This window comes from Archocentrus centrarchus, chromosome 2 (genome assembly GCF_007364275.1).
Source record: "Archocentrus centrarchus isolate MPI-CPG fArcCen1 chromosome 2, fArcCen1, whole genome shotgun sequence".
Classification (NCBI taxonomy): Eukaryota; Metazoa; Chordata; class Actinopteri; order Cichliformes; family Cichlidae; genus Archocentrus; species Archocentrus centrarchus.
In genome coordinates, this window is record NC_044347.1 from 13,829,236 (window position 1) to 13,855,712 (window position 26,477).

Below are 26,477 nucleotides of genomic sequence, written 5' to 3' on the forward strand. Positions count from 1 at the left end.
TGCGACTGCTGAGCAGCAGGTGGTCGACTGCCTGGCTCAACAGCACATCAACAGGCCCAGTTTTGCCTGACCAGCCTGTTTAGGCTTCACTTGAAAGTTTGTTTTATTTTGTTAGTTTTCTTTTAAATTATTGTACTTTATGTTCAGTTATTTACCGAATTTGCTCTTCCTTGCACAGACCTGAGGGGAAAATAAGTAAACCCCACGATTCAGCAGCTTGTAGCAGCTTTTTATATGACTTCATCAGTCTCTCACGTCACTGTGGAGGAGTTTTGACCCACTATTCTTTACAACATTGCTTCAGTTCAGCTCTCTTAAGGTCTCACCACAACATTTCAGTTTCTTTTCTTTTTCAGCCATTCTGTTGTAGATTTGCTGCTGTGCTTGGGATCATTGTCCTGGCACAGCAGGTGATTTCAGTGCCAGTCTGCATCATACAAGATGCCTCTGCAAACTACTTTGCAACCCGCCTCGACCCAGCTCCTCTTCATGCTATTTTTGACTTCATCAATGAGATATCTGTTGTCAGTGATACCTGCTCTGTTCTGTATGAGGCTCTTGCTGCCAGACCCACAAATGTAACTTACTAGCCATTGAAATATCAATCTTTTTTGACTATGTACTTTACTTTATTTCAGATTGATAAGCCCATTTGCTGTCCATCCATCCATCCATCCATCCATCCATCCATCCATCCATCCATCCATCCATTCTCTTCTGCTTATCCGGGGCCGGATTGCAGGGGCAACAGCCTAAGCAGAGAAGCCCAGGCTTCCCTCTCCTCAGCCATCTCCATCAGCTCATCTGGAGGGACCCCAAGGCGTTCCCAGGCCAGCCGAGAGATATCATCTCTCCAGCGTGTCCTGGGTCTACCCTGGGGCCTCCTCCCGGTGGGGCATGCCCGGAACACCTCACCCAAGAGGCGCCCAGGAGTCATATGCCCAAGCCACCTCAACTGGCTCCTCTCAATGTGGAGGAGCAGCGGCTCTACTCTGAGCCCCTCCCAAAAGGCTGCACTCCTCACCCTACCCATTTGCTGTCATCCAAAGAAAATCCCAAAGAGGAGGAGCTCATTCAATACAATAAAAGCTGATGTATTAGCTCATGAAAACTGTACATTTTGGAGCCATGTATGTATAAGTAAAAAAACTTACCTCAGATGCTGGTGATAACACTTCATAATTTTATATATTTATTCAAAATAAGACAAAATCCTTCCTTTAATCACACCTGCAGTAATTTTGATCGCCTTTCCTCTGTGTGTGTGTGTCTGTGTGTGTGTGTGTTTTCAGTACAGTACTATGCTGTGTTTACAGATCAATGCTGTGTGTCTTCACTTAGATTACTTTGATAGAGTTGGAACAGGAACACGGGGAGATTAATCAAAGTGAAGGGGCACCGACTCCCGGCTCGTGCCAGTCGATATGGCCGCATGGTTAATTTGCCCGGAGGAGGGCTGTCGTCAGGCAGATGATAAACAGTGTTTGCCCCATTTTTTCGCCACGAGCATGCTCCTGCTCACCAAGAAAAATAGTTTCGACCTGTGGTCTCTAATTCACAGTGGGGCGTGAGAGGTGGGACATTAATCATCCTTCTGCTGTGGCCTGCCTTTGACAAGCGAGCCACCGTGGGTGGATTGGGTGGAGATATTCGTTTGGTGAGCTCACAGTGGACTCAGGTAAACCATGCAACACTCTGAAATCTGGAGACTATATCCATTTCACTTTGTTAATAAAAACCAAATATTAACAGTTGCTGTGAAAAATTTGCCCTGAAACTACAGTAGAAGGATTTAATTTAGGGAACCTTATGGGTGTCTGTTTTCATGCGTGGCATGTGCCACTGATGCTTCATATGAGGCTGCAACTCAGTGCCAAGGCATTAGAGGGCTGGCTCTCATCCAGCTCTTCCATATGGACAACAGGGATTCCAGCACCGTCTTGAAAAGGAAACACCACAATGGGCGACATTGACCTCCTCTCAATTTGCCCGATCCCCCAGATTGAGTGACATCCTTTTAATTGTAGAGCTAAAACAGCGATGGAGCAAGAAATAATGGAGGATATCACACTGTGGAGCTTTGCCAAGTCCGCTCCTTCCCCCCCTCTTTCCCAAGGATGGAGTGCTGGAGAATCGAGGGCTTATAATACCAGCGAGTTGAGGCTTTGCTCCAGTCATCATTTCCATGCTGCTTTACGCTGATTCCCTAATATCCTTAGCGCCTTGCGTAGGGATAAGCCCATCGTGCCGAAACATGGCTGTCATGCCTATAAACCGTTCACGGCTCTAAAGAATCCATTATGGCTGCTCCACAAACACGGGGACTCAAAGGGCCACTTTGCTCAAGCTCATTTACTCTTTTAAGGCGTATTTATTTACCCCTACTGCTGGCGGTGGAGGGGATCTCCAGTACACCACAATACATCACAGCAGGCTGTATTTAAGTCTAAGTGGTCATTTACACCATGAATCACACATATTACACTTAATGTACTGAGCCTATAATGCACATCCTGATCCTGTGCTGCACAAGCAGTGGGATACGGCACATGCTGTAATGTGTATGTGCTGTCAATGGACAAAAAGAGGAAATGGGCAGATAATTTATTTTGTAGTAGAATGCAGCTCAGTCAGTCAGTTTTCTCATTCAAAATTTTGACTTACAAACCCAAGCTTCTGAGAAAATGACCCCAAAATTTGAGATAATAACCCCAAATTTTGACTTATAAATGGCAAAAAAAAAAAAAGTTTTTTTTTTTTTTTCCTCACTGGCAGAAAGAATTTTCCCTGCAAGGCACTACTGACACCAGCTCACTGTATGATGGCTCTGCTGATACTGTGCAAAGCATTAGCTTTCACTTATCCATAAATTTACAAAAACAAATGATACCGGCATCCTGAACATATCTTCACCAAAATAAGTGCACGCTCAAGAACACGTCTCATTCAGCAAAAATTTACAGACAGTGAATTTTCATAGGCAGCAAATTTTTGGAAGCATTTTACTTGTTTACAGTCTAGAAGTAGCTCCAGCTTACCCCGCAGCTGCACTCCTTTGAGGCTTCACCACATCTGCTTATGTTACTGAAAAATTTAAATTATCTATGAATTTATCAGCAACTTTCACACTGTGCAAATCCCCCCAGCGTGCCACATCGATCCCTTTGGCGCACTTGTTTGACACTCCTGGGTTAAAGCGTTCATAACCTTGGTGCCCTAATGCTAAAACCTCGCATTTAATAAAATGTGTTAATTCAACAGTCATGAAATTCTCCATTTCTTCTTTCTTTCCCCATTCACATGACTCGAAGTGCAGATTTCAGGGGGACACAGAGGGCTAAATCATTACATTAGTTTTAGGCACTTTAATAGATTTCTTTCTTGAGCAACTGGTCTTTTTTTTTTTTTTTTTTATTGAGCTGCTGCACAGCCTCTTGTCCTCTGGCATGCTGAGGAGCCAGAAAGAAAAAGGAGGAGAAGGTCAGATATCAGGACATTCCTCTAAAAAAACACATCTGAAACCCCCCAAAAATGTGAGCCACTATTTTTCGAATTTAGAGGTGTTGCTAGATAATAAATCTTAAGGAAATGTTGCTTGTGCTTCTTTTTTTCTTTTTTCAGTACACCTCAGACACATAGCTGAGATACGCATCATTCCTAAAAAGAAAAATCACCCCAACCACAGACACGTGTTGAATGTGCAGAAACTTTTTGACACGAGCAGAAGTCACACTGAAATACATGTGAGTCAGTTAAATCCAGGGGCTGATAAATCTGGTGTGAACTTGTGCACACTGAAGCATGTTACTTTCTCAAGGAAAACACAAAAGCTCAGCATCAGACAGAGCAGCAAACTGACTGCTCTCATGTGTGGGACCAAGCAAGCAGAAATGGACACGAGAGGGGCTCAGCGGGGGGTGGCTGAAATGAGAAAAGTTGAGAATAATTTTCTGAGACCCTCACTGTGTTATTTTTCAGTATGTGCTGCATTGTCAACTGGTGCCTGACTTTGTGTGGGGTTTTTTTTTTAATTGATATAAATATATTGTATCTTCAACGTGATGCAGAATACATACAATTATGTGCATGAAAAGCAGGGTGCAGGAAATGAAGGGTCTGAATCCTAAAATTTCAAATAACCACTTGTTACAAACAAGATATGCAGAAGAGCATCTCTAATTGTACAACACATTTGAATCTTGAAGCAGATGGGCTACAGCAGCAGAAGAGCACACTGGGTGTCAGCTAAGAACAGGAAACTGAGGCTACAATTCACACAAGCTCACCAACAATGGATAATAGAAGACTGGAAAACTGCTGCCTGCTCTGATGAGTCTCAATTTCTGCTGCGACATTCAGATGCTAGGGTCAGAATTTGGTGTGGGGGATATTTTTTTGGCACACTTTGGGCCTCTTATCACCAACTGAGCATCATTTAAACATCACAGCCTATCTGAGTATTGCTGCCCATCATCTGATGAGAAATACTCAATATATCTCCTCATGTATTGTTGCCCATCTCAGAAATACAACATTACACCATGTCACAAAGATCAGGTAATCTCAAACTGGTTTCTTGAACATGACCATGAGTTCACTGTAGGCAAATGTCCTCCACAGATCTCAGTCCAGTAGAGCAGCTTTGGGATGTGGTAGAACAGGAGATTCTCATCATGGATATGCAGCCGAAAAATCTCCAGCAACTGTGTGATACTGTTATGTCAACATGGACCAAAATCTCAGCACCTTGTGTGAATCTGTGCCATAAAGAATCCAAACTGGTACCAGCGAGGTGTACCTAATAAACTGACCAGTGAGTGTATTTTCCTATCTCTAATCCATTTATATTCCTGTCTTTTCTGTCCTTACTCCCAGTTGGTTTACTCCTTTTTCCATTTATGCCATTATCATTCCAATTTATTCCAATTTCTCCATGCCCATTTATATTCCAAATCCCACTGCTATTCTTATTCCCATTTCCAGTTCCTGTATCAATTTCTATTTCCATTCTAAGGCCAATCTTCCTTGTACTTGGTTATTAATAATAACATACTGTTTAAATTGTGCAATTGTGCTATTGTAAAGAAAATTAACATTTCCACCCTTGCTGCCATCATTACAGTATCCACTGCTACATTCAAAAACCAACAGTGAATACACACAGATAGTAAAACTCAGAGTGTACTGTGTAGTGTCGGGCTAACACACACACACACACACACACACACACACACACACACACACACACACACACACACACACACACACGCACCGATTCGTAGATTATCAACAAGTATGGTCATTGAGTGGAAATAAATTTGCCACTGGTAATGGATAGAGACATTTTGCTGAGATGCGTAAAAACAGCTGAACTGCCAGCGATTACCTGCTGGAATCAGCCTTCATCAATATCAGGATAATTACAAAGCACTTCTGGCAGTGCGTGAAATGAATGGAGCGTACAACAGATTGGGCGGTGGCCATAGATGTCTGCAGATATTAGGCTTCCTCCTCAGTGTGGCTCCGCAGCGGTTGAAAGCTACCTGAACAGACTGGAGCTACTGCTGCAGCAGCAGGTTCAGAAGGCAGTTAGAAGAGAAGTGAACTGAATGTAACAGAAAAGCACACTCAGGAATAAAGTAAAAAAGAGCACAGAATTAGAATAAAATAGATTGTGCAATCAGACATATATGTACATACAGTCCTGTGAAAAACTAAGCACACCCCATCAGTTTGTAGAACCACTTTTAGCAGCAATAACTTGAAGTCATTGTTTCCTGTATGACTTTATCGGTCTTGTCATTGTGAAGGAACTTTAACCCACTCTTCTTTACAAAGTTGATTCAGTTCATTGAGTTTTATGCACAGCTCTCTTAAGTTCCCACCACAGTCAGGTTGAAGTCTGGACTTTGATTCTTTTCTTTTTCAGCCATTCTGTTGTAGAGTTGCTGCTGTGCTTGGGATCATTGTCCTGCTGCATGACTCATTTTAGCTTTGCTCATTTAGCAAAGTTTTAGCTTTCAGACAGACGGCCTCACATTTGACTCTTCAATACTTTGGTATACAGAGGAGTTCATGGTCGACTCAATGTCTGCAAGGCGCCCAGGTCCTGTGGCTGCAAAACAAGCCCAGATCATGACCCCTCCACCACCGTGCTGACAGTTAGTATGAGGTGTTTGTGCTGATATGCTGTGTTTGATTTTGTGCATTATGCCCAAACATCTCCACTTTGGTCTCCTCTGCCCAAAGGACATTGTTCCAGAAGTCTTGTGGCTTGTTCAGATGTAACTTTGTGAACCTAAGCTGTGCTGCCAACAAGCCATATCTGTTCAGTCTTTTTCTAATTTTACTGTCATGAACTTCAATATTTAACATGCTCACTGAGGCCTGTAGAGTCTGAAATGTAGTTCTTCAGGTTTTTGTAGGTTCTCTGAGCATTGCACGGTCGGACCTTGGGGTGAATTTGCTGGGACATCCACTCCTTGGGAAGATATACGATATAGAATATTTCTCCATTTCTGAGCACTTAAAACACTTTGCCTCCTTGTTTACTTAAAAATTGATTTATAAAGGGTGTTTAATTTAGAGTGGGGCTGCTTCAGGATACCTGATAAATTGCATGCATGTGTAGCAATGAGACACATCTTTAGTGGTCTTGTTAGTGATTCTAGGAAGTACTAATTAACTGTGTCCCTAAGATCTAAGAGACTTAATGGTTTTATTCTCCTCCAGCTTGCACAAGCAAATGTCCTCAGATTAGATCTAAAAACCAGCATTTTAAAGTTTCTCGGCTAATGTTTCTTAAAAGTTATGTGGTATACCCCACGTCAGAAGGCAGAAAAGGTCCACGCCCAACTCCCTGTCATTTTTTATTGAACATTAATAGAGAGGAAAAGAATCCAACTCGTGTTTGTTTATTGCTGGTGCCTACTCAGTAACCGGTTCCATGCTATTTCCCCTTGTTGCTGGCATGAGCGTGTCACAACAGAACCCCTGGAGCCAGAACTGGAAACCCTGATGTCATTGGCAATGGGAGAAATTCACCAATGACTGATCTTCTTCCTAATTATTTACTCCAACGTCTGCTGGCAATGCTACTCAAAAATCAGCTCTCAAACCTGGTTCTCAAAGAGATACCAAGGCAGAACTGGCTACACACCAGTGGGGACACCGTGATGGTAGAAAACGGGTGAAAAATACTGGGCCCAAAGTTGGAGGTGATGATGTTCAGATTCAGTCAAAGATGTTTTCTTTGCACTGAAATGACCCCACCTTCTGCTAAATAACACTGTCTAACATTCTCACATGGGTAATGACACATCGCCACTGGAAGACAAAGATCAGTAAGGTGATTTGAGTCGATAGGCAGGGAGGGGGGTGGAGGGGCATTAAGGGTGTCAATCCCCATCTTTCCCAGACTTCACTTCCATTTCTCACATGGAACCACTTTGGGTGTCCCCCTCTCCTCTTGCCCTCTCCTTTCTGTCCGCTCAGACAGCGAGCAGGAGGCAGTATTGGGTTACCTCTCCAGCTGAAGGGTTACTTCAGTCCATCGCTTGGATGAAAAGATGACTATTTCTCCTGCCCTTCTTCCATCCCAGTCTTTTTTCAGGTGAGAGGCACAGGGAGGAAGGAAACTATTAGATGAAGGGTGAAGCGGGGCCTGGAGACGCAGCTGCCAGTCTCCTCAGCCCCGTCCTGGTGGGGAGGAAGAGGATCTGGATCTAGATGGTGGGGAAACCTGATATTTCTGGAAACGGCTGGGAATGACCTAAGAAAAACTTCCGCCGCCCCTACGCCATCCTCATCCTCATCCTGTTGCATCCCATAATGGTTTCCCCAAAGGCCTGTGCGCACAAGCAAAAGCATGAGAACACAGAGGTTGTAGCACATCTAAGATCATAAACAAAAGAATGAGGTGGTGTCTTTGACCTTTTCAAAGTTATGCCTTGGCTGCGCTCACCTCTTCAGGCTTCCAAAGACTGATCGAAACCAGGCCTCCGGTCGGGGCAGATTTGCATATTTGGGTGAATTTTTCAAATGCCGGGTTGGATCAGAAGAGTCGAGGGGAAATTCCAGCTTTTGCAGTAATGTTTTCACTTTGTTTCATCTGGATGGACGCTTTGAGTGAGTTCTCGCAAGCAGTCGCACATCAATCACTGCCTTGCTGTTAGAAAGAGGGAGAGATTCGAGTGGAAAATAAAGCTTTTTATGCAAAGAATGGGATCAAGTAATGGCTGCTTGTTTGCCCTCAGCTCGGAGTTGAAATGTGAGGCTGTGCAGCTTCGTCTCTCTCTCTCGCTTGGCTGCAGCATACTTACAAAGGTATCCTCTCTCTGTGCTGCTATAAGGAAAAGTACTGTAGCAGTTTTTTGGCAAAAAAAAAAAAAAAGAAGGAAAACAGATATCATTTCCTCCCCGTGACGTCCCAGTGGATGTGTTGCACCTCACCAGCTGACAAATTGTTGGCGGGACTCAAATGAAGGACTGATTGCTAGGTTAATATCTGCCATTGATCTCTTCATTGATCATTTGTCCCCTGCTAATGACTGTGACTGGACTGATTTTAAATAATACGTCTCGCTTGTAACCCGACATCAGAGGAGGGGATAAGGATCGGACTATGAGCGTTTCTCGGGGAAGGAAACCACTGCGAAAAATCAGCTTGAAAGGCCAGAGGAAATTGAGACAATATTAAAAAGAAAAGGTTCAATCTGTAAGCTTTTTTCCCTGCTGATCAGAAGGGCTGCGGACTACCGCTGGGCTCCTTAACATCTGGTTGGGCAATTTACCCCGCTCTGACGACTGGAAAGGTTAAACCACTAAAATCTAATATTTGCCTGGAGGGGGTCAAGGCACTGCAATTACAAGGTACAATCGGCAGGGCTAATCAGCTAGTAGCGCGTACCAGGGGCTCGGCTGGGCAAATAAGCCCTGATCAGAAGCGCTGTTCTCTGCCTCTCCTGTTTACTTATTAAACCCTGTTCTCATGTTCAAGGGCCCCACTGCAGCCTCTGGCCCCACACACCCCCAAGGCACAGGGGAGTAAATTTAGCTTTTTAAATGGGACCGCACCGCTTGGCGAGAAAGCGGCCCCCGTGTTAATCAGTATCTGTGGCCTTTGTTGCGAAATGATCTCACATTACTTTCTTCCAATCTGGCAGGCATTAACACCTTGGGAAGGAATGGGATAGGTAGGGATTTGTACCCTGAGGAGGAAGTGCAGACAGATGTGTGTGTGCGTGTGTGTGTGTGGGAGGACACCGATGAAGGCCCATGTCTCAGAAGGATGTGCATGTTCCACAGTGCTGTTTACATGATTGCTCTTTGACACACATTTCCTAATTGACTGAGTATCAAGTGCAGGATTAGTGTATAATATATCAGAACTGTCTGGTGCACAACACTTTTGAACAAGGCTCGGGGAACAATTACTGGTAATTAAATATGTGCCAGTTACTGGAAAAGATAATTATGTCCTTGGTGTATAACACCAATTAATTACTTTTATTTCAGCGAGCAAAGCTTTTAAATGGCAGCGGAAGCCATTCGAATGGTGTTTGAGTGCAGGCAACCTCTGTGTTTGCTAATTGCTAAAGTCGTGTTGCGTTGCTGCAGAGATGAGCGTCAAGGCGCCACACACGTAAACTCTTTAAATCGGGTTTTTCACTTTGCTCCGAGAGCTCGCATTTACTGGAAGGACGAGCGGATGCGGACGTCGGCGCGGCTGTAAAACAGCCGTGCAAAATTGACAGTAGCAGTTTGGCATTAGCTGCAAACAAGCTCTGCCAGAGCTACAATATTTTTACCTCTCTCCTCTCCCTCGTTAGGCATTAAACATTGACATAATGAAAAAGAGACTTCTCGAGGGAGGGCAGAGCTCAGCTCTCTCTTGCTAAGAGGATTGGTCAGATTGGATATAGAGCCTGTGTGGAATCAGGAGCGCTCTGCATATCCTCACACCTTCTCCTTTGCAACACCTCTCCACACTGAGATAGGAGCATTAGATTAGCCGTAAACCTCTCCTTCCCCAAAAACTAACAGCTTTGAATTCAAGCATGTATACGCTGCTCTTATTCACATATCAAAGCGAGGCTTCAGGAGAGGTGAAAACCTACGGATTAGCAAATGATCTCGTTTTGGGCGTCCGCCTTTTAATGTCTAACTTGGAAAAACCTGTGGCCGATCATTAGTAATCTATTAAATCCACAGCCTAGAAATGGTTACACCGCGAGCTCCTCTGAGCCCAACGTGGCTGATGCTACATTTCCAGCCCCCCCCGCTTTGGTTAATGAGATACAGAGTCAGATGGCCCAGGCGTGCTCTCCCTCTCTCTTTCTTCCTCGCTCTCTTTGGTCCTGCTGCACACACTACTGTAATTTTTATCTGTCGGCTTGAGTCCTGCACCAACAGCTTAATCCTCATATAATCATTCAGTCTGGAGTGCTTTGCCCTGTTATGTGTTTCCATACTAAATATCACTGTGTATATAAGAATACAACAAAATATGTGCTGCATCCTGCATGTGGGCAGGTGGAAAGGTGAATTTCCAAGCCAAAACAAGTTTTAATGTTTCTTTCCATTTTTATTCATTTACAGTGTGACATCTGGTTAGATTAAGCATGCAGTATGCGTATTGGTATTGGTATTGGTATTGGGTTATCGTTAGGCCTATGTTAAATGTTGGTTATGGCAGCATCAGGCTTGTAGTGTCTATAGTTTAATCTCCTTCTCTTTACAACAACAATCCACACAGAACCTATTCAAGTTGTTGGATAAGTTTGATTTACCAAGAATACCTCATTTCATCAGCTAACATGCTAAAGAAATGGGGTAGAGCTACCTGACATGTCGCAAGACATTATACAACTATTTGCTCTTATTTTGAAGGGTGTGGGGTTTGGTAATGCTTTGTTCATAGCAATAACTTGATGATATGCAGTCATGGTGAAAAGAAATTCAAGTCTAAGTCTTTACATATCAGGACTTAATAATATTTGTCTGAAATCTAAAGCTTGGCTCAATCTGAGTCATGCATCAGGACAATGATCCCAGGCACAGCAGCAACTCTGCAACAGAAAACAATGAAAGTGCTGCAACGGCCCAAGTTAAGGTGGTTCTACAAGCTGCTGAATCATGGGGTGGACTTATTTTTTGTTAAATAAATAATGGCATGATGTAATATGTCATGTGTTGTTGTTCATCTGAGGTTGTATTTAATTAATTTCTGGGCATGATTATATTCTGATATGTAAAAAAAATATGGTGTATTCTTTTTTTTTTTGTTTACCATGACTGTGGTTAAAATATTGTGTTGAGTTGTGTCTCTCTTGATAAAGCTCAGTGGGGCAGTGTGAGTTTCACTGAACAGGACCTTTATTTATTTTTTTAATATTGCCTGCTTAAGGCAGTGAGCAGAGTGACAACAAGAGTGCGCAGGGTAACAACATGTAGTTAGGATCCAGCTATCTGGGAATTCAACCAAGGACTTAGTGCTGATGGCACCCAAGCAACTTGGCTATTTATTCACTCCCATTCTCCCACTCTCACTTTACTGTGTTAAAATAGGCACTGAAGGTAGAGTTTACCTGTTTTCAGATAGATAGATAGACAGATAGATTGGTACAAGTTTGTACGCCTGTACCTGTTAATGAGTTATGCAGTTCCCAAGAGCCAAAGATTAGCAACTAATTTATCAGCTAAAAGTAGTTGCTAAATGGCTAAAATAGAGTGCCAAATGTACCAAACAGTCAACTGAACTGTTCACCTTAATTTGACCAGATTAGGAATCCATGTTGTGAGAGTGTCCTGGGCCCAGATGGGTAGTGTTAACCTGGGATGTTTTTGATGGTGGGGGAAAAAAAATGGAGCTCCAGGAGAAAACCTGTGAAAGCACAGGGTGAACATGCAAAATCCACCTAGAAGGGCTGATATATATGCATGGGTTCAAATCCAGGGCCCTCTTACAGTGAGAGAAGTGTGCTTAAGTATTATAAAATGCTAAAAGTGCAGAAATTAACTAAAAGCAATACATATAGCTAGCTAAAAGCAACAGCTAAAAATGTAAAATATATAGCTATCAAATAAATCACGAAGATTAGATTAGCAGTACAGAACTCAAGTAGGGTAAAGATGAAAGAAATAGCTAAAATAATGGGAATAACCACAGGCAAAGAAAATTCAGTTAAACACTCATTTACTGGATTCATGGTGGAAGCATGTAGAGGTTTGGGGTTTCCTCTAAACATTAGTATGAATAAAGGTTTATCAAACGAGCCTAAAGACTGGAACATAATAGGTGGAGTCAGTGAAGGGATACTGGAGCTCATTGGAGATCTAATTGGCTCATACAAACCCGCGTGAATACTTATCTATATGCATCACACTGTAAAGAGTGGCCTGTGTGTTTCCAGAGATGTTTGCATTAATAGGGACGAGACAATATCTCGCAATGAGGATTCACTTAGAGACATAAAGTAGTTTCAATAAGACTACACAACAAGGCAAACCCCAAAACTTTAGCAGGAGATCTTGATTTTTTATTTTTTTTGTTATGGTTTATGTCTTAAGAAAATGAATTCAGGCTATTTCAGTGTATAAAACTTCAAACTGCACCTACAGCATTGTGTGTGTGCGAGTGTGTGTGTGTGTGTGTGTGTGTGTGTATGTGTTGGCTCTCTGGAGAGGCCCAGCGTGTGTCACGGCGGGCTCGGCTCCCCCCGGATCTAAGCAGTATTGACAAACCCATCAGAGCTGGTGATGCATCGGGCTCCCTGCTCGCTCCCCTCCGCCTCACCCTACTGCCCTCAGCGGCGCTGTGGGGCCGCGCTGACATGCTGTCACCTTGGTAACTGCTGCCAGAGCGAACGGGCCTGCTGGGACGGCTGACCTGAGCTGGCGGCCGGCCGGCGAGCTGCAGCAGGAGATGTCACCGGCACACCCCTGAGGACTGACCGACCCCTTTCTCTGTCCCCCAGCCATCGATCCGTCTGGCGTGCAGATCCGTCACCGCCCCGGGACGCTCCCTGGGATAGGACACAGATAAAATCTAATGTGCAGGCATACAATGAGGGACAATATTGTACACTTCTGTTCACATATTTATATGTAGATGCACTGCAACTGTCCCAAAAAGTTAAACCGCATGCTGATCTTGGCTATCTTGATATCACATTAAACCCAAAATGTTTCCAGAACCATGTCTTCAAACCCTGAACTACAAAAACATCTGCTTCCAAATCCATCTCTGTTCGAGAGAACTCGTCCCCATGTGATGTTTGTGCTCATAAGCAGAAAGTTTTTGGCGCGTCTTCGGAGAACCACGTCTTTTCTGGTTTTTGACGTTACCAAGTCATAACTTGGCACTTTCTGAATCCCCCTCTCTGTACAGCTGCTTTTCTGAGCCAACATAAATAAAAGTTTTTGGCAGCAGCCGGTCAGTAGGCGTCCACAAAAGCTGCGAGCATTTCAAAAATGAAGTTCTTGACACGATATTTTAGAAGTGAGCACGCTGTTGCAGGGAGTCAAAGGTCGAGCTTGGTTCAATAACTTTAGAGAGATGGCACACATGCCATGTGTGTCAGAAAGTCCCTGTAGGCGTATTATTCTGAGTAGTAGTTCTTTTTTAAACTTTGCCCCCTTTATTTTAAAAGTAAGATTTCCAGCCTTTATACAACTCTGATACCTTAAAACTAGAAATATTAGCTCCAATTCAAAGGATAGAACAAATGGGTGGATTTGAAGAAGTAAAAGAAGAAAGATTAATAAATATGAAATTGATAAGGTCACAAAAATAGAAGTGAAAGGGAATGAATACAGAGATTCGGATAGGTCAGCTGCAGTCTGAAGGGATAAATGACTGACATACCTTGCTAAAAGAAAAGATCACATTTACTAGAAATAATTAGACAAACAAATACTCTGAATAAAAACTTGTAGCTTCATTAATTTGCTAAATAATTAGCAAATAATTTACCAACACACTGAGTTAGGACTTGAACTAGCCAGATAAAAGTATCGATAAGCATGTGAAAGCTAAAAACACAGATAACATGTAAATTATTTTGCTACAAAACATGGCTAACAGTTAATTTTTTTTTTTAGCTAGCAATGCTTTAAGAGTTGAACTAGCAATGTAAAAGTATTGATAAGCATGTGAAATACAGTAGACAGCTAAAAGGGTGGCAAAATATTAATTATTTTGCTAAAAAATATATATCTACTTGTACCAGCTGAAAGAACATAAGCATGGGGAAACAGCTGAACTTGTTAGCTAACCATAAAAACAAACCAGTTAGCTACACATGGGCTTAGCGGTGTGAAAATGGTCCACAAAGCAATGAACAGCTGCTAAGGGAGATTAGTGGATGATTGGATGAAATGCTAAAGTAGTCATAAAAAGTTAGAACAGTTAGCTAACATAGGCTAACTGAAAATGAGACAAAAGTAATCAAGATCCACTTTAAAATGAGTCTTGTTAAACTCGTGTGAATATTAGAGATGATTTTAGCCAGTCTGACAAACCTTTTTCCTCCACCACCCTCAGATGAAAAAGGTTGGAAACCAATATATTAAGTGAATAAAAAATACTCGGATTACTGAAAGGGAACACAAAGTGTTCATGAAAACCATTTCCTCTACTTTTACCAACACTAAATAAAACCAAAAACTCGCACTTCACAACAAAAAGAACCACCACATTAATGATAATGCACCAACAGCCTAGCCTTAGTGGGAACAACAACAACGCCACAAAGTAGCCTAATGCAGCTTTTCCAAACACGTGCACAGACTGAAAAGCTAGTGTCTGTCATGTCACACGAATCTACAGCAGGAGAAAATGTGAAAGATCACTAACTAGCTTCCTGGTTCCCATGGTTACAAATAAAGCAGGGGTGGCTGTCTTTTATGTGGCATCATGAGCACGGGTGAAGCGCGTGTTTAACCAAGGATGCTGCAAAACAAGATCTCTAAAAAAAAAAACTGCATCAGGACTGAAAAAACTGCACAACAGATGCCTACAGGAAACCCTTTAAGGTGGTGATAAAATTTCAAAATAAGCACGATAAAAGCGACTACTTTTTAGGTGTTGCAAACTCTGTGTAACTTGAAAAAATATATTTATGGTTTGCCTGGCAAATGGTTAGTGACTATTATTCATCTTAAACAGGGGGAGGCAATAGTCTCACAGCCATTCACAATACCCAAACACTATGGCATAAATAAAGTAAAAATATTCAATAGGAAATGTGCCCTCTCAGAAAATATCATTACCAGTTATTAAAACTGATGGCTGAATGGGTGGATTAATATTGAATAGATACTTACATGGTTACATTTATTGCCGAACCTGCCAGGATGCATCTGGAAGAAACAGAAGAGCACACCTCGTTTTCCCTCTTATAGCATCCGTCACATTCTCAAATTGTTTGCTTTAAATGCTTAAGAAGCCGGCGTTAACTCGGATGGCCTAAAGAAATGCACCACAGAATGGATTCAAAGTGTGCAAATGTGCAAAAAACAAACAGAAACAAGCAAAAAAAAAACCAAAACAGCAAGTTAATCAAGGGACTCACAAAGGATCCCAACTAGTTCTCCTGCTTCTTCTTTAAAGAGTGATGTGACATTGTGAGGGACGTGTTTCTTAATTGATGAAAATTGATGAAAAGCTGAAACAGAGATTTTGACAGGCCAGCAGCTCACATAAACACACAAAACACAGTTCATCAGTTACTAATGATTGTAATCCCCCCTCATAAAAAGCCATAAAAAGTCCAACAAGTCATAGACAACATTTTTAATCTTTAAGCCTTTTTTGAAAGAATTGAAACCCTGTTTCCTGTGTGCATGCCCACCTCTCCAGCATAAATTCTATAAAATGACACAAAGTGACAAAATCTTTGCAAACCTGTACACAGTCTAAACCTCCACGAGCTAAATCAAAATGTCAGGTTTATTAATTAACTCTGATTAAGGCTGTTGATTCTGCTGCAGATAATGACAGGGGAGATTGAAAATCAAACATGGAATCAGCCTGAGCTGCCACTGGGTGGCGCTGTAAGGTCAGGGAAGCTGGAGAGGAGAGGCTGCCATAAAAAAAAGAAAAGAAGGGGGGGGGGGTGGGTTGTGGAGAAGATGTCTGGATTAGATTAGGCTTTGATTGTGGAAAAATACTCATGAAAACGTGAAGGAGTTGTTGTTTAAGTCAATTTAATGCAGGTAAATATGGCTGGAAATGACAGGTGAACTGGATTGGGTGGTTTTATTCAAGCTTGTTTTTAAGTGTAAAAAAAAACAAATGATCCACATTTCAGCGTTATGAGTTTAAACGTGAAGGAAGTGGAAGTCGAAATGTAGTTTCAGTTTCTGGGCTTTTTCTATATTACTGCTGCAACTTTTCTCTCTCAGTGAGAGAAACGGGTGAGCCACACACAAGCTGCGGATTACATTTACACACACGCACACACATAAAAAGCTGATTTATTTTCATATATTATATAATATAATACTTCGTGAGGCGTGTGTGAGATTTGTAGTCTGCTCACTGACCTGCAACAAGGAAAAAAAAAAAAAACTTCCCTTAGAAAACACAACTTATTGCAATCCTGCAGTGTGTGTCCGTGTGTGTGTGTGTGTCCGTGTTTATGAAATAAAAAAGGAATGCATTTCACTGCTAATCAACTTTCCATATAATCCCAGAAAGTCCCTGTAATGATGTTTAATTACCGAGTTTATATTAAGAAAATAAAATCCCACAACGCACTTACAGGAATGTCGTGATTATTGTATGGATTTAACGGTCATTACAAAAAAATAATAATAATTTAAAGAAAACTTTAAGAGGTGTTTTAAACCCGAACTACAACATTGTTAAAACGAGAAACAATCCCAGGGATATGTAAGAGTGTTTGAGGTGACGTACGCGTGAATTTATTTTGAAAATCCGTATCTAAATAATCAATAATCGTAAGAAAAAGGAGCATTTAGTCAGTGCTGCGTGTATTTGAGCTGTTAATCAAAGCTCTCATGTTGCTGAATTAAACGCGAGATTTATAAAGAGGAAGTGGGGGAAAAACACTGGACTGCAGCATTCAGGCTTTCTGTGCTTTTTGAAATGCACGCAGGCAGATGAGATGCTGAAGCACATTTACCTCTGTGTGAGCTGAGCTGCCTTCAGACTCCATCCCCCCTCCTCCTCCTCCTCTACCTATCCATCCTGCCTGCTCACAAAACCATGACCTTCACAATTTATAGAGAGGAAACCCCCGAGAGTCACGTCATATTTTAAAACGTCCTCCTTCTTCTTCTTCTTCTTCTTCTTCTTCTTCTTCTTCTTCTTCTTCTCCTTCTTCTTCTCTTTCTCTTCCTGCTGCCACAATAGAGACTTGATAAGCTGTATTTACACGGAGGCCTGTTATGATCTTCTGCTTTTGTTTGACTCTGATAAATATTCTGATGTCGAGAGGAGAGGAAAAAAGTCTCCTGGAAATGTCGAGCACGACACAGTCTTTGATATTTATATAGAAATCTGCACAATAATAATAATAATAATAATAATAATAATAATAATAATAATAATAATAATAATAATAACTAGAATAGTTTTATAGATTATTTTAAAAATAAGCAAAATTATAAATAAAATCAAAATCAACTAATTAAATTAAAAATAATATAAAACATTTATTATTATTATTATTATTATTATTATTATTATTATTATTATTATTATTATTATGCGGGGTGTATATTAAATTATAAATATAATCATATTTTTAAAAAAGTTGGAAAGTATATTTTTTTTAAAAAGTGAAACTGACCCTCCAATAACTCCAAAATTTCTCGCAATATGACCACAGTGACAGTCCGGTAACTCAGACATGAACGAAGTGAAATAAACCAGTAAACCAGTATACTCACTGGAACCACACCACTGTTAATGATGATCAAAAGTCAGCAGTCAGAAGCAGACAGAGGGATATTTTTCTGAGCGTCTCTCTTTTCTGCGGCACACATAAATCCATGTAGACGTGGAAGCGGAAGGCTCCCTGCGGAGAACAGCTCTGAATAATCCATATTCATGCGCTCGACACGTGGAGTAAATATGAAGGTGGTGGTAGTGGGTGGGTGGGGGGGCAAAACCAACTTGTGCATACCAACATTTTCACCAGGTCAGGGCGAGACTGGCACCCGCCTACCATAGGTGGGTTTAGTCCTTTTAGGTGGCAGAGAAGTGGCGCTGAAAACTTAAGTTGTGCAGACGTGTATCACTGCGCCTTGTTAAAAGTAGAAACCCCCGCGTTTAAAAGCGCCTTAACCTCCAAACAGCCATTTGCACGGGTAATAAATATGATTTAAATCGTATGAAGGTTTGTGTATAATTAAAAAGGGAAAATATTATCAAACCAGAGTACACTGCGCCTTTTTTTCTGACACCTCTAAGTCTGCACACTTCCATTTAGTGTGAACGCTGCAATAAAATAAACACATATATTTTTTTATTATAATACTAGTATTTACTCAGGTGCAGATACCTGATATAAATCTGCGCAATTAAATTATTTTTTTTAATTAGATTTATGCGCTTACAGCGGATTTTATGTGTGCGCCAGTGACTGATTGAAGGGCCCCGTTGGCTGCCACATGAAATATTAATAACAACCAGGCATCAAAAGTTTGGATTTATAGGAAAAATCTGGAGTCCCTCCACTTTCCCCCCGCTGAAGTCCTGTTTTAAAGAGCGCAGCGCTGTGACAACGAGCAGCTTTAATTAGTGCGAATGGGCGCGACGAGCCTGTTGGGCCACTGGCGTCCTAAATCAATAGCAGGGAAAGCAAAGTGCTCCCAGCTCCCAGGGCCTACCGGTGCGCGCACACACACCTACACGCACGCACACCCATGCTGCCGCCGCCGCTGCTGCTGCTGCTGCTGCCAACATGGTTTTGAAGACCCATGAAAAAGGCAAAGCTGTTGGAGAATAGGCGGATCAAAACCCATTATGAGATTTGAAACTCTTTTTGTGTCGCCCTTTGGTATAAAAAAAAAAAAAAAAATCTCTCAACAGATTGGGATATTTCTGCACGAGACGCGCAAACTGTTGGCTGCTCTGAAAGCTTTTTGTTGTTGTTTCATTTCATTTTATTTTTATTTTATTTTTGTGGACTCCGTAAATGCAACGTAAACTCACAAGTACAGGATTTGTCATAGAGGGAACCTCGAGTGTTCCTGTCTGTGCTCAATGTCTTGTGCGTTGGGCTTATCTCGGCGCGTCATGTGACTTTGCATTGGATTTTATACAGAGGAGCACAGGAACTGCATGCATAATGAGAGCATGCATAGGTAGGCCAAAGTAGAGCCTCACAGCATGTGCGCTTTATTTATTTTATTCATTTGTTTTTCGTATGCATTTATATTTTTAAGGCTCATCGTTTCGCAAGCGTGCCCCACAGATACTTCATTCAAACACAGTCAAAACAAGCAGTCCAGCCTGTTTTAAACACAATGAACACACATTCTTTTTTCTTTTCTTTTTTTTCACCACGTTTTTAAAAAAAAAAAGCCACACGCGTGCCATCCGGACAGGTGTAAATCCACGCGGGAATGTAAAGTTTTTGCAGGGTTCGCGTGTAACAGCGTGCCTCTGCTGCCACTTTTACTAATGGAGACAAAGAAAAATGATGCCCACTTCTCTATATCATTGAATTCAGTTGCTAAGCAACTAGTATGGGAAATCATCCGCGAAATTCAAATCCTGCAGCGCGAAGACACGTTTGGCGAGTTTTTGCTGAATAGGCGAGCGAGACAACTCCAGACAAAATAAATAAATAAGTAAATCAATCAATAAGTGAATCAAAGAAAAAGTTTGAAGGGCGGGGGCGGGGGGGGGGGGGGGTACGTTTTACTCGTGATGAAAATTAGTAGCAAAATCCCCCCATCATAATAAAAATAATAATAAAAATGTAGATTTACTATAGGAGGATACACATGACAAGTTGCTTTTGGCTGCGCAGGCGCGCTCAGCATTATTGTTTGAATTATATTTCCCTGTCAAGCAGCACCGTCTGGGAGTTTCATCCTCAGCAAACAGTGGTAGCTACGCGCTGCAGCCTGCGCACACACTCAATCAATATAAAGCTCCGTGACCCGGTGCCCCGGATCCTAAAACAACATGTCAGCCCCACCGAGTTTATGGAGCCTCTGCACCCAAACACACCTGGACAGTATATGTGTGTGAGTGAGTGTGTGTGACACACGAATACACACACACACACATAGAGAGAGAGAGAGGTATCGGTGTTTGCGTGTGTTTGTGAGCAGCAGATGAAGCAGAGGAGAGCAAAGCAGAGCCAGCTTATAAATTCTAATTTAAGTAAATTATTCTGCGGATTAGCCCCGTGTTGTGTTCGCAGCACTGAGGAGAATTAAAGCAGGACAAAAATTATGCTAAATATGTGTTTATCTGGACCGCGAGCTTAAATATTACATAACATACAACCAGAACATCAGGAGGCTCCATACATCAGCAAGAGGAACCTACAGTATTCTACTGTATTATTAAAAAATACAGCTCAATGACCCAGCTCAATATATATATATATATATATATATATATATATATATATATATATATATATTACAGCATAGGGACACGCCTTTAAAAAAAATCCAACTTTTTAAATCTAAATTCTAAATACAACATATTTCCCATCCTGCACACTCATTTTCCTGCTTTTTTTTTCAGGGCCTGGAGAGGCAGCAGATGTAAACAAACCATAGAGCGCATGCATTGTGCAGGCCTGCAGCTGACCGCAATGTTTCATTTAAATGGTAACACAGTTATGGGATGATGATGATGATGATGGTGGTGGTGGTGATGATGGCGGTGATAACGCCAGTGCACGTTTATTTAATCTTTACGCACTCTTAATATGTCAAATATTCCAATAATACGCCCTGTTTTATTTATTTATTTTTTATTTATTTTACGTTTAAGTAAATTAGGCCTGCGTTTTAGTGATAAAATAGCCGTTGTTCGTGCATTGGAGATTATTATTATTATTATTATTATGCTGTGCATACAAATAATAGCACACAGGATTTTTTTTTTAAAAGCCCCAATATACGAATAAAAATATAAATTTCAAAACACAACATGACTGCATTTCATTCTAACAAATTTATTGTGTCTCAATCAGCTCGTACGGAACCACTACTGAAATTAAATTACAATCAAATGATCACATCAAAATATACCCTTATTACCTAACAACGGTCAGCTTATGGTGATTTGTGCTCCTTTAGAAAACAAAATATAAGAAAAAAACCCAAAAACAAACAAACAATAAAAACAAGAGAGGGGAAAGCATCTTACACAAGTTCCTTAGGGGAGGGGGGGAAAATAAATTACCGTGTGGAATAATTCATATGTATTCCGAATAAAATATTAAAACAAGTCATTTGGATGAAAAATATAAAGTAAATAACTCAGATCAGTATCTGATCTAGTGATCTATATTGCCGGCTTTACAGAGTTTTTGTTTATTAAAACCTACCAAAGAATGCTGCTTACAAAGGGCAGCATTAATAGGATATCCACAGCACCCACTCAGTCACACTTGGCAACAGATTTTCAGATTTCTTTTCTCAAATAAGTGCAGCTGAAGTCTTTGCAAATGTCTCTATTTGTTGGGGCAGAAAAAAAAATGAAGAAGAAAATCCACTCGTGGTGTCCATTAAATAATAATAATAGCTAGAATGAAGGAACCCACGTGAAGGAAAATATTATTATTTTTTTTTTTCAGATCAGGCGTGGACAGTCCTGGTCCTGCTTGTCTTTTCTTTCTCATGAGGGCCTCAAGATGGCAAAAAAAAGAGAGGAAAAAAACAAGAAAAATCCCAAATCCTCCATATGTGAAACCACGCAGTCCAGCTCAGAAAAAAAAAAGAGAGAATTGCTGTAAATCATAAAGGAAGCTTCGTGGATGTCACTCTTCTTCATATTGGTGCAGTTTTTTCCCCCCTCTTGTTATTGTTGGGCATGGAGAAGGAGAAAGGGGCGGTTCAGTCCCATTTCTAAATATACAAAAAAAATGCCTGCTCCTTTGTTTCTTCAATCAAACACAGGATAATGAGGGGTGATGCTTTTTTTTTTTACTGTATTTTTTAATTTTTTGGTGGAAGAGGGGGAGAGAATTAAAAAAAAAAAGAAGAAGAATAAAAAATACTTGGTTTCCTCTTGGTGTGTCTCAATGCGCCAAAATTACCTGGTGGAATGAACTTGTGGTTGTCACCCTCTGGTCGCTCGCTTCACTTGCATCATCTTTTAAGTAATCTACTAAAAAATGCCCCTGAAAGAAAAAAGCAGAAGGAACCTTTTAGGTAAAGACATTTTTAGGGCCTGGAAGAAGTGCGTTTTCTGAGGGGAGGAAAAAGGGGGGAAGGTTGCTGTTTGTTTTGTTTGTTTTTTTTTTTCTCTTTCTTTTTGTTCTGTTTTCTGGTGAAAAATAGATAACACATTTGCAGTCTCATTCATATTCCCTCACAATCACAGTATCAAAAAAATTTGGCTATCTTGGCGATAGTCTGTATGCTTTTGCTTTTTTAAACAGTTTAATTTCATATAAAATATTCTGCTGTGCTGTTCTATGTTTCACTGAACATTCTTTTGCAGTCCATGGAGGGGGGCGGTGTTTCTGCACTCACATTGCCGACCTGAGAGTACACATCCTCCGGCGTCTGTGACACTCCTGGGGGCGTCATCCGTTTTTCCTTCTGTCTCCTATTGCAAAACCACACTCTAACCACCTCTTTCTCCAGCTGCAAGTTGTCCGCCAAGCTGCTGATCTCCTGGGCCGAGGGTTTAGGGCATTTTAGGAAGTGGCTCTCCAGAGCCCCCTTGACGCTCACTTCGATGGACGTGCGCTTCTTTCGCTTCCTCCCCTGCGCCGCGATCTTGTCGATGCTGGTGGGGCTACCGGTGGACGAGTCGGCCTCCTCGAGCCACTTGTTTAACAAAGGCTTGAGCTTGCACATGTTTTTGAAGCTGAGCTGCAGAGCCTCGAATCTGCAGATGGTTGTCTGAGAGAAAACGTTCCCGTACAGGGTGCCCAGAGCCAAGCCGACGTCCGCCTGCGTAAAGCCCAATTTGATCCTCCGCTGCTTGAACTGTTTGGCGAACTGCTCCAGGTCGTCCGAGGTCGGCGTGTCGTCGTCCGAGTGCGGGTCGTGGCTGTTGACGCCGCCGTGGTGCTGGTGATGCGGATGCTGGTGGTGATGGTGATGGTGGTGGCTGCCGTGGTCCAGATCCGGGGTGTTTCCCCTCACCAGCCCCGGGTGCACCAGGCTCTGGCTCCCCGGACTCAACATCCCGTTCACAGTGAAGCCTCCCGGCTGGGAGTAGATGAGCGACTGCTGCTGCTGCTGCCCCCCGGATATGGAGTTAATGTGCGCCGCAGTCGTGCTCCCCCAACTCCCGGCGTGAGTCTGATGGGGAGCTAAGTGAGGGGGCCTGTGGTGCAGCGCGGTGCCCGTGTGCAGATCGTCTCTGCCGGAGTTTTTGACGTCCTGCTGCTGCGGGCTGCCCGTCATCCCGACGGGACTCGACGACCAAGGCGATCCGGCTTCAGCTGCAGCAACCGCCGCTGCGGCCGCAGCAGCAGCGGCGTGCGGGAGGGATGTCACCCACTGATGGGCATGGCTCAGCATGTGTCCCCCGTTGCTCGCTGCCATTGCGCCTTGCATAAAGTCACTCTGAACCATCTTGACTGTGGGGTCCCCCCTGTAGCCCCCAGACCCCGAGGTAACTGCAGCGCTGCCCGGCTGCATGCCACCACCTCCGGAGTCAGAGTGCACGATGGAGCCGGACGATAAGATGCTATTGCTGGGTAGATAAGGATTGGAAGCCGCGGTGGCCATTCCGTCAACCCTTATGAATATGTTTGTGGATAACCCCCCTCCCTTTTTACAGTCACTTCTTTCGAGCAGGCAAATTGTATCTCATGAATTATTCAAACTTTAAAAGTATGGGTAGTTTTTTGGCAAATACCATCGACGTGCGTAAAAACGCCAAAAAAGAAAAGAAAAAAGCTTAAAAAACGGCCTCAAGAAACTGAATAAAATCCGCATGTATTTACAACATTCTACTTCAGACACTTGTGCATGGATATCGACGAATAAAAAATCCAGGTTTTCAAAAGCCCTTTGAAACCATGTGCAGTCCGGTTTGAAAGTTTTGCGCTGGGAGATGAGATTGCGAACATTAAAAATTCAAATATACAGGCGAAAAAACACGCTGTCCCAAACAAACTTTTGGTGGCCGCAATAAACAAAAAAGCCTTGCAAATTCTCCACAATGTACAAAGTCCCACTTTATGTCCCCTTTGGATGTGAAAAACATTAGCAGAGTGTCCTCAGTTCTTTTGTAATTCAGTCGCCGAGATTTCTCCCTCGCTTTATTCTTTTCTCTCTCTTCTTTTATAGCACTGTAGAGCCTATCTCTTTGTTCTGTTTTGATGTATATAAACCTGCCAAACCGCAAACTCCCGTTGAAGTACAATCCAGTATAACAGTGTACGGCGCTGCTTGCGAGCCTCTTCTCTCATTCGCTTGTTCTCTCTCTCTCCACCTCTCTCTCTCTATATCTCTCTCTCGCTCTCTCTCTCCCTGACAGCCCCGCGTAGTCCCGCCCCCATCTCCCAGCCAGAGGACGCGGTGTTTACCCCGTGCGTCCCCATTGATTGGTTACCCGGGGCGTGATTGGCAGGTCTCGCCAGCCTTGCTCCGGGCGCACGAGCCCTCCTTCCGGCTGTTCCAATTGGCTGATTTTTAATTGCAGTCCAAACAAAACGGGGGATACAACTTGGTAGTAAATAGTGCTGAGATACTCGTACACAAACAGGAAAGAAGGGGTAAATAAAGTTTGATAAACTGACATTTAAACCGCCATAAAGATAAACTCTTTGCCACAATATGCTTTCCAATGTATTCCACGTGCGTCTTTACAAAACCGCACAGCTTTTAGTGGATAAAATGGTGAGTTTTAGTTGTTTTTCCAGAGTTTTACCCAAAATTTATAAATGCGCATCTGACCTACTGGCGACAATTATATTCATTTGTACAGTCAGAGCTGATACAGCCATATTTAGCGGGAAAAAGGGTTCATAAAAATGGACATGCTTAATCTTGTGCTCTAAAGTCCAGATATTGTCTGTGTTTTTGTCTGAATCCACCTGCAGAAGAGAGCAATCAAAGTAGCAAAAAAAAAAAAAAAAAATCTCAGGGTCACGCAAGACCGCAATCCCGCATCTGACATCCAAATACAAGTCATTTTAACAGGCGAGTTTATGCGTCTCGGCTCCTCGGGAGTTAACGCGCATAGGTTGCGGGGACGCTTCCGCGCGCACAGGCGACCTCACGGTTAAAAAGAGAAAAGTGGCAACCAAAACAAGGGCAAGCCGAGCAGCCCTTTGCGGAGATATGGCCGCACCATCCCTCAAGATGACCACATAACCCCTCAGAGATGAATGGGGCCTTTGTGAGGGGACCCCCCCCCCCCCCCCCCCCCCGTCCACACACACACACACACACCCTCCCATCCCCACCTCTGTTTATGCACGCACGCACCCATGGGTGGTAATAATCTACAGATATAGAGCTCCCACTGCACCCATTGGCTGAGTTTCGGCCTGTAGCAGGTGAATTTCTGGCAGATTAGCAGTGCATGTCCCGCCTTAACCCCCAACATCGCCTCATAAGCTCCCCAAATCAAAGATGACGCAAAGACTTTATTGCAAATGGGATTTAAGGGCAAATATAAGGCAGTGGAGTAGCTGTGTACTCCATGCCAGGGCCACCCCCCCCCCCTCCTCTTCCTCCCCTCTTCTTCTCCTCATCCCAGTAGATTTAATTTGGACTAGGCTCAAAACCGAGGGAGCCTCGTGGATTTGTTTACATTGAATAGGCAGGCTAGGGGCCAGAGCCATGGGGCCCTCTATTCATTAATATACAGTGAGGATTTCTGTCTAAATTACTGCTGTTCAATCCACACTGCACGCTTTGAAAGGGCGTCTCAGGCGGCCAGCAGAAACGTGACACCACATATGCAGAGAAGACAAGACCGGAAAAAAATAGAAGAAGAAGAAAAAGAAAAAAAAATATATGTAACATACATGAAAGGGAAGTCAAAAAGGCGCTTCAGAAAAGCTCCCCGAAATCACCGCGCGGCGATAAAAACACTCCTCTCTGATATATGATGTGTTTATTATTTATTTGCTTATTATAAAAGGTCCCCAAGTTCCCTGCTGGGGGGGGGGGGTTCATTTATTCTGTATGCAAGAAAAAAAAAAGAAAGAAAGAAAGAAAGAAAGGGGGGAGAGGAAAAAAAATCATCCCCAAGTATAACAAGAGACGAACAGTTAGTGCTGATTTTCATTTGCATAAATTTTCATATATTTTAGTGAAAATAATAGCGGAGCCGAGGA

At 42.5% G+C, this 26,477-nt stretch overlaps 1 protein-coding gene across 1 annotated transcript; it reads right to left on the minus strand.

Moving 5' to 3' along the window:
• Positions 1-22,153: 22,153 nt before the first annotated feature.
• pou3f3b (POU class 3 homeobox 3b) lies at positions 22,154-24,588 on the minus strand. Its single transcript, XM_030744728.1, has 2 exons — positions 22,702-24,588; positions 22,154-22,346 (listed from the first exon to the last, which is right to left on the minus strand). Exons 1-2 carry the CDS (start codon positions 23,911-23,913, stop codon positions 22,245-22,247), a joined length of 1,314 nt encoding a protein of 437 aa, XP_030600588.1. The 5' UTR covers positions 23,914-24,588; the 3' UTR covers positions 22,154-22,244.
• Between the last annotated feature and the right edge of the window lie 1,889 nt (positions 24,589-26,477).